The sequence below is a fragment of the Lathyrus oleraceus genome, chromosome 5 (assembly GCF_024323335.1).
Source record: "Lathyrus oleraceus cultivar Zhongwan6 chromosome 5, CAAS_Psat_ZW6_1.0, whole genome shotgun sequence".
NCBI classification, from domain to species: Eukaryota; Viridiplantae; Streptophyta; class Magnoliopsida; order Fabales; family Fabaceae; genus Lathyrus; species Lathyrus oleraceus.
This window is the reverse complement of record NC_066583.1, coordinates 451,382,958-451,392,054: the sequence shown is the minus strand read 5'-3', so window position 1 is coordinate 451,392,054 and position 9,097 is coordinate 451,382,958. Positions and strand designations below refer to the sequence as shown.

At 38.7% G+C, this 9,097-nt stretch overlaps 1 protein-coding gene across 1 annotated transcript; it reads left to right on the top strand.

The window, feature by feature from the left end:
* Nucleotides 1-929: 929 nt before the first annotated feature.
* On the top strand, nucleotides 930-1,715 carry LOC127081290 (proline-rich receptor-like protein kinase PERK12). Its single transcript, XM_051021562.1, has one exon. It carries the CDS (start codon nucleotides 930-932, stop codon nucleotides 1,713-1,715), a length of 786 nt encoding a protein of 261 aa, XP_050877519.1.
* Nucleotides 1,716-9,097: the final 7,382 nt, after the last annotated feature.

Genomic DNA, 9,097 nt, shown 5'->3' with positions numbered 1-9,097 from the left:
GTGAACCTCATATTCATCTTGCCACGCCTTTTGATAAGCTTGAAGTCCTGTGTGAATCACTGGTAGATTTTGACAACACGAAGCGCAATGGAATAGACCTCACTGAAGAACTGAGAATGCAAGGGTGGGAAAATTATTTCCAAAGACTCTATGGTCCTGTCTACACCTATCTGGTCAAGGAGCTCTAGCGCTTCGCAGACACAGATGACCACTACATCGTCTCATATGTCTTGGGGGTCAAGATGGTAATCACTGAGAAATCCATCGCCTCCTTTCTGAACATGGAGAAGGCAGGGGGAAGAAGAATCTACAACATCAACCCTAGGGAAAAGTACTTGTCCCAGGAAATTGCCCCAACCATCTTTCAATAGAACGCTGAAGGTAAACACTCCAAAAACAAGGAACTTCCCCAGAACCTCTGAATCTGGCTTAAGATCATTATGGGCACCATCCATCACCGCCCAGCCTCCAACTCTTATGACTACATCAATATAGATCAGAAGTGCATTCTCTACTTCCTCCACAAAGGGCTAAAACTGAACCTGCCAGCGCTGCTCTTCAAATACCTCAGAGACACTGTCAAGGATACCAGAAACAACATGAAGCCCAAAACCTACTTTCCTCTAGGAAGACTTATCTCCGATGTTCTGATCGAGAGTGGGTTGATGGATCACCTGATCCATCATAATCTGATGGAGGATGTCACTGTTGACATTGGAAGACCTCTGAATGCTCACAATCTGAAGAGTATGGGGATAATTGATCAAATCAGGGTTAAACCCAATTTAGATACCTCCTGGGAAGCACTCAAGGATCATAGGAAGATTCCCAACGGCCTCTACCCCGTCTCCAAGATTGATCCTCCATAAGTGGTGGCCCATTATCTGCAAGACCTTGTAAGCCAAGGAGTTGACATTTTTGAGTTCTATATGGATTGGCTACCTGAGCGTCCACCTAACATCATAAAGAGACAACGGGAGACATCTGGGAAGTCCAAGAAGGCAAAGAAGGCAAAATTGGGAGAAACTTCTTGGTCAAGACCTCCAGTCCCTCTGACTGATTCTCCAAGTAAGTCTCTGCCTCCTTCTCGCTCTATAAACTTAAAGAAAATTGCTTTTTCTCTTCCCCAAACCACTCCTATCTACACCCAATCTGAAACCCCACCCTCTACCACTAAACCCTCTAATCCACCATCTCAAAAATTCAATCTCTCCACCACTACCTTACCCGTTTCTATAGCAGAAATGCTGAACGAACCCACCTCACCCACATCTTCTACACCTTCATCTCCACCTTACTATGTTCTCCCATCTGACTCAGAACCTTCTGACCCTCAATCCCCTAGACTAGCCCAACTTCAAGCACATACTCTTGCCTCACAGCAACAACCACAACCTGAACCAGAAGCCACCACTCCACCACCTGAACAACAAACTCCACCACCATCTCAACAACCTCAAACACCTCCTGATCAACCAGAAAATCCACCATATGAACAACCACAAACACCACCCTCTGAACAACCTCAAACACCTCCCTCTAAACAACAGCCAAGTCCACCACCTGAACAAACAATACCACCACTGATACCCCCACCATACCACCCTTTGAGGACCTTATCATCCCTACCTCTCAAACTCCCGCTGACACCACCCAAACACCTCCAACATCCCCATCCCCCAACCAAGAACCAGAACCTGCCTTCCCCACCTTAGAAGAAGCAATCACTTTATTTGCAGAGTCTTCAGTGGAGAAGATCAAGTCTCTGTCTGTAAACTCTAGCGTTAGTGATGATCCCTCTACAGTGAGGATTCACTGGAACAGAGTGATAAGATAGATTACCTCTTAAGCCTTCAAACTGAAAGGCCTCTCTGAACAAGTCCGAAACGACTTTGTCAGAGATGCTGGAGTAAGGCTACAGGCTTGCTTGGTTAGAGAGGCTGAGGAAAAGGCCAGAAAGAAAGAAGAAGAGAATGCTTGTCTGAAAGAGGAGCAACGACTTAGAGAAGCTGAAGAAAAGGCTGACGCCGCTGCTGAAGCTGAGGCAAAAACAAAAGCCGACGCTGAAGAAGCAACACGCATAGCTGCAGAAGAAGCTGTGAAGGCCAGTGCTGATGCTCTGACTCAAGGGGAGAAATCAAACTCTATTTTCGCCACTCTAGTATTGAAAACTCTAGAAGAACTGCAGAAGGAGCAACAAGTTGTGAGAGCAAGATTGGATCACCAGGACTCCGTCAACAACAACATTTAGAACCTGCTGACTCAACAGCTCCAAAGGATACCTTCGCCTTCAAACCCTTAGGCACTGTAGCGGTAAATTCATGATCATCAAGCTATGGATAAGCAATACATCAAATAACAAGAGTTGCCACCGCATTTTCATTGTTTCCAAGGGAAAATGGAAAAGTACGAACAAAACCCAAAAATAAGAAGTTTTCAAATCAAAACTAATAAAATGCCAGAGATTATAAGTAAGGGGGTTGGTTACACAGAGGGAAGGTGTTAGCACCCAAAGTGTCCTAGGTACTCCTAAGGAGCCCTTTCTGGTGTGCATATGTATTTTGTATAAAGTGATATTTACAAACAAATAGAATGGGGGGATGAGAAAAGAATTTATTAATTATATTTTTGTGTTTTACAAGACCTTCGGACTTATGCCTACGTACCAACATAAGAATGAGGGATCAAAACCTCGTAGTTCGTGATACAAATTTCAAAATGGGTGCATTGCTTTTAGCAAAGGTTAGGTTTAAAAGGCACAAAAGGCCTAAAAATGGTTTGAATGAGTTAATTATTTTGGCTTTTGAAAATTTTAAGTCAAGTATAGTTAAGTATATTTACAAGTTTGATTTAAGAAAAGAAGTTTTGAAATGCAATGACATAAAGCCAAAGTTTCTAATTTGCAAAGAGTCTAAGTTAAAAAAGACAATCACAAGCAAAAAAGTTTTTTAAAAGGAGAGAGAGATTTTGAAACTAAAGAGATGGGGAGGAGATGAGGAGACTAATCCTAAGCATAAATTTAAAAGTTAAGAGTTGAAAAGATCTTACCAACGGGTTGCAATCTAATAGGCAAGAATGCCATATAGAAACCCAAATTCCCTTGGACATTAGAATCAAGCAACAAATAATGCATAACATATTAACTTGAAGAGCAAGGCATCAAATAAAGATAGCCACATCCAAGCTTTAGCCACTCCATAATCTTATTCAAATTGGCCTATGTAGCAGATGAATTCCACAAGTCACAGGTTCAAAATAACAACTTCACAATGATCATGTTGCAGATGAACTCAGATGGATCTTCAATGATATATCAGATGAAGTTTCAAATTGAAAGCACTTGGTTACACCAAAGTTGATATTGGCCAAGTCCTTTTGCATATGGATGTTGTCTAAATTCTAAGTCCAATTGTCCAAGATCAAACCAACAGTCCACACAATAGTTTTTTAGGGTTTTTGTTCTTATTATGTACATTAATGGTCAAAGACCACACAAGCAAACAAAATATGCACAAACAAGATATATCACACAATATGGTCTAAGTGGACAAAGTGAAAATGACATTAATATAAACAATTAGAATGGTATGAATAGTGGCAAATGAATAGAGCTTAAAATTAAAGGGCATTAAAAGTAAATGGCTTGAAATTAAATGTTAGTTGTTAATGAATTAGAAGTTAGTATTGCTTTTGCTTTTTTTATTTTTTAAGTCATTCTTTGGAGAACACTCAACCCATTTATCACAAGCACGGATCCTTGAACCAAGACATCTTCCAAAGGAAGGAAAAAAGGCCAAGTTTCCACACAATACCATGAAAGAGGGGAGACTTACAATCTCACTAACTAGAATGCTATGCCTTTTTGTGTCAAAAATTTAGCGCTATGTTAAGCAATCGTAATTGGACTTATGTAGAAGTCACAACTATTTGAGGTCGGGCAATAGAATTTTGGTGTTAATGCATGTTAGAGACATAGTATAATAGACTATGCTTGTGAAACATACCACACACAAAAAGAATATGCAAAAGAGGTGGCCTAATCTCATCCATACTTATGTTGATTTTTCAATCAACTAGCCTTAGGACCTTAAGATATCATAGGCCAAATGAAATGGATGCATAAAGAATGGGAATTAGATGAAGAGGGAGGGGAATAGATCAAAACTCAAATTGGACAAAGGAGGACTTTTACCAAATTAAGATCATTCATTCATTTTGGGAGATGGAATATACATTCCATCAATCCCCTAAATCCAATGATCTTAACCTAGCAAAGTCAAATCAACCTTGACCAAGGCCCAACAACACAAGTCCAACTTATACAAACAATTAAAATGGCTCAACACAATTATTTGGCATTTATTCAATTTAAAAATACTAAAAATAATGCATTAAATTAAATATGGTTTGTCAAATTCCGAAAATCTCATCAAAACACCAAAGAAATGACCATGAGATTTATCATAGGTCAAACAAGGTCAAAGGACCTTGGAGAAAAAATTTCAGAATTTTTGGAAACTTAAAAGTATTTTTAAACAATTAAAAATATTCACAAAATCAATTAAATCATGAAAAATATTAATAATGATCCAAAAAATAATTTTAATTCAAAATATGAAAGAGGATTTTATTTATTTATTTTTGGTGAAACTCTCATATTTTTTGGATCAATATTAAAATTAATATGAATTATTGAAAATAAAACAAATTAAATGAAATTCAAATAATCATAAAAAACGTGGATCACTTGATCTCCCTCATTAATTGAGGTGACAAATCAAGTGGATGAAAATGCGTGCTCTATGGTACACTTGAATCAGCGCGCCACACCAATGGTAATCAGAACCAACGTATGAGATTAAACCATTTGAAATGAGATCAATGGCTCAGAACCTATCCAGCACACCACCGACGCTGGAACTCCGGTTACCTTCTCAGGCGAGGCTCACCATACTGGTTCAGTCATCACCATCAAAAAATGAAAAAGGAGGACATGATCTGAAAGAAAAAATGGCGTAGAGCACGAATATGACCTCAATTTCAACTAACTCCAAATGTAAAGATAGATATGAGGAGTTGAATTTTGAGGTGTGTTAATTGAGTTGCTTCGATTTGACCTCAAAGCAACTCAATCTTCTTGCCTACATTGGTAGGACTTCAGACAACCAAAGATCCAAGAAAATTGATGAGAATTGAGTGAGAATCAAAGAGAAGAAGATTTCTGAAAATTACCTTAAATGTTGTGTAGAACTAGATCTTGCTTGCTTCAAACTTGACTTGATCACACTCGAGGAGCTTGCAGAAGTGGTTTGGCAATGGAACAAAGCTTTGGATCCTGGAGTTTTTGAATCTCCAAACAGTGAGATTCAAACTCAATTTTTAAGTTGAAAATTCTCAGGTTTTCCTTTGAATTGTGAGGGTTTCAATTGGGGGGAAAAGTTGGCGTGCAAGGTGTGTTTGAAATGAGCTCAGAGGCCTTGTATTTATAGCATTTGGGATTGATAAATGCACACTTGAAAATTTGCTAAATTTGGCAATGTGATGCACAAGCTTGCATGGGCATGTACAGGCCCATAAAGCAATCCATTTTGATCCAATTACAACTGTACTGAAGTTCAAATGATGCTTGAATGGCAAGGTAGTGTGAAATAGAGTTTTGGAGATTTGATTTTTTCACTTGATGCATACCTGTTAAGACCATGTGCATCCCTAGCAAACCTCATCCAAAATGCACGAAATAGGACTCTTTGGAAAGCCTAGGTCAAGGGGAACAAATTTGATGTTGTACACTTTTCTATTTGGGATTTGGATCATGGTGAATTTTGAGGTGGAAGTTTGGAAATTTCGACATGTTGAAAAATTTTCTAAGTGTTAAGTCATATATCTCAATATTCCACCTTACTTAACTTTTTATGTGAGCTCCAAATGAGAAAAGTGTCTTCATCGGAGTTGTAGCTATTTCAAAGACTTTAAAAATGGTCACCAATTTAATGTTGTTTGGATTTAGAATGATAGAGTTATGCATTTTTGAAGTTGAGGAAAATCACTTGTTCAATGGTATAGGGCAAAAATGATCTATAGTGTATCCTCATATCACATGCTCATAAAAGTTGATTTATCTCTCACACCAAAATCAAAGTTGAAGTATAAATCTTGAATTTGATTGTGCAACTTGGAAACCTTTCATGTTATAAAAATTGAGCAAGTTATGGTCTTGGGAAGTTGAATTTCAAATTAGGGTTTAGACAAAATGACCTATAATGTTTCAACATGTAAATTGACTTTCCAAGCAAAATTAGATCTAGACTTCAACATGAAAGTTGTTTAGAATGTCATTTAGAGTAACGTTGCTCTTGGAATAATTTTCATATGGTGAAAATTATAGGAGATAAGGTCTAGGGAGACCTAATTCTGATCAGATGAATTCATCTGGCCAACCACCATCAACCAACTTGCTAACTTCCAATTCTCTTGACTTTCTAGGCTCATGGTAGATCATATATGCATAAGATGATGAATTTTGAAATGTACCTACAAATTCTTGAAGAATGCTTGATCAATATAACATGTAAAGACCATGGGGATCCATATATGATGCTTTGAGACGTTGTGAATCAATCCTTGGTTGTGCTCTTAGCTATAAGGGTCTTAAACCCTAAATATGAACTTGATAGATCAATGATGATCATGCCCTACCTAAAAAAGAGTTAGGCAAATGCAAAGACATATTTTTGGTATTTTGGTTAGTAAAATGATGATATACAAGTATGATATAATCACATAGTGCGTGTTGATCTCTCCCAAAGAAAACCCAATGAAAGAGGGGTAAGGAGGATGCCAAGTTATGATCCCAATGCCAATGCATGTGATGAAATTGCATGAGGGATCTTAGGGTCAAAATTGGAGTCTTACAGTTGCCTCTATTTAAGGACATTCTAACTGAGGAGGTGAAGGTTAAAATCTTCGTATCGACTCAGTAGAATGGGCTTAAATAACAACATCTAGAAATAAATTTTGATCCCTAAGAGACCTCATGATGCATATGATATGAATATGAAAGCAAATTCTCTATGGGGAAATGTTGCCACAAAGGAAAAGAAATCAGAGCGACCGAAAGTCCACAGGAGCGCAATGCATTCCGTAAGGCGGAAAGACTCAGTCGGGGAAAGAAAACATTTGTAGGGGAAACGAGTAGATCGGGGTAAAGCTGACGTACTTGGATCATGCAGGAAAAGAGATTTCACTAAGGAAATACACACTCAACTCAACTGGGGAAGAAATAGACTTCAACACAGGAGGAGCAGAAATTTATTATCCACTGCCGATTACTGGGTAAGGAGATAATAAAGATCTAACAGAGAGTACATCCGTCACCAGTTAGGATGAACATATCGAGGATGACTCATTGGGGAACCGCCATGAGGGTATACTCATTACTGGTTACTGAGTAAGAATAGCCTTGTTGAGGAAAACTGCAGAAAATAGGATTTACAACTACCAGTTACTGGGCAGAAAACCAAAGTTGAGAATATCCGTCACCGGTTAGGGTGAACATATCAAGGATAGACTCTGCAAGGAGAAACAGGAATTACATCTATCAGTTACTGGATAGACTACCGTCGGAGAGAAAAATCCGTCACCGGTTAGGATGAACATATCAAGGATTAACTCTGCAGGGGGGAAAGTAGGATTTACAACTGCCAGTTACTGGGCAGAAGACCACAAAGAGAAGGAAACCCGTCATCGGTTAGGATGAACATATCAAGGATTAACTCTCTGGGGAACAAAATAGGGATTACAACTACCTTTCTACTGGGTGGAATACATAAGATGAGAATATTCGTCATCGGTTAGGATGAACATATCAAGGATAACCTCAGACAGGGGAAGAAAATATCTGTCATCGGTTAGGATGAACATATCAAGGATATACTTCCAGGGAAACATAGAAATGAATCCACTGGGGACTCTACTGAGGATAAAAACAAGGGTACTTTTGCCGGGTATTGGGCAAAAAGTAACAAACTGCAAACTAAGAAGCATATTACCAGTTACTGGGTAATAAACTCTTAGGGGACCCAAAACATCTATCTAGGTAAGATCTACAAAGAAACAGCCAATCAAGACTCAAACCAATGAGGATATAACTCAAGGGGAGTGACTCCATCCAGATAATCAACTGGGGAGGAAACTGAAATAATAATCATCCACGAGGAGATAACTCAGTGGGGAAGGGAGAAAGGTTAAAGTCTTTCTACTTAAGGGGCTGACACTCTACAATTGAGGGAGGACATACACCAAACTTGTATGGGGATAAAGTACCGCCATAACAGAGAATGAGAATCTCAAACAATGAATCAATAATGATGTGATTATGCGACTATGAGATTATATGAGTCTATATGTATATGTATATGTATATATGATGATTATGTTGACAAAACGATCGCAAAGGATACAAAGGTGTCGCAAAAATGAATCATCGATACAATCCTCGGTCAATCCACAAAAGAGGGAGATAAATGCTGGAGAAAAGAGAGATCAACATCCCACAGGCTCAACCCTAGTCGGGGAAGGAGAAGATCTGCTAAGGAAAGGAGACGTTATCGAATCTGCGGGGAATTTTAAGTCAACACCATATTGAATGGGAGACAACCGTACAGAGGATAAACGCAAATAACAACAATTGCAACAATTTGATATGACCAAAAATCTCTTTTCATTTATAATTGGAAGGATTACACTGAGTACAATTTCAGAAACCAAATGGAAAGTACAAGATAAAGGAGACTAGTCATCCTAAGGATCCCTAACAACAATGTCAGAAGATCTGGCTGTAGGCGCGTACTTCCTTCGAATGCGTTGAATCTCGGACTCGAAAGAAGCCTTCAACTGAGTCTTCTTGAGGACAAGCTGATCAATAATCTTCTTCCAAGCAACGGAAGGCTGAGGAATGCTAGAGAAAGATGAGACCTCTGACACTCTATGTCTCTTTGTCACTCGGTCTTCAAGTAGCTCAATGAGTGTATCTTTGTCCTTAGACTCCAACTGCAACTCCTCATGCCTTTTGCTTAAAGCACGAAAACGCTCTTCCCAC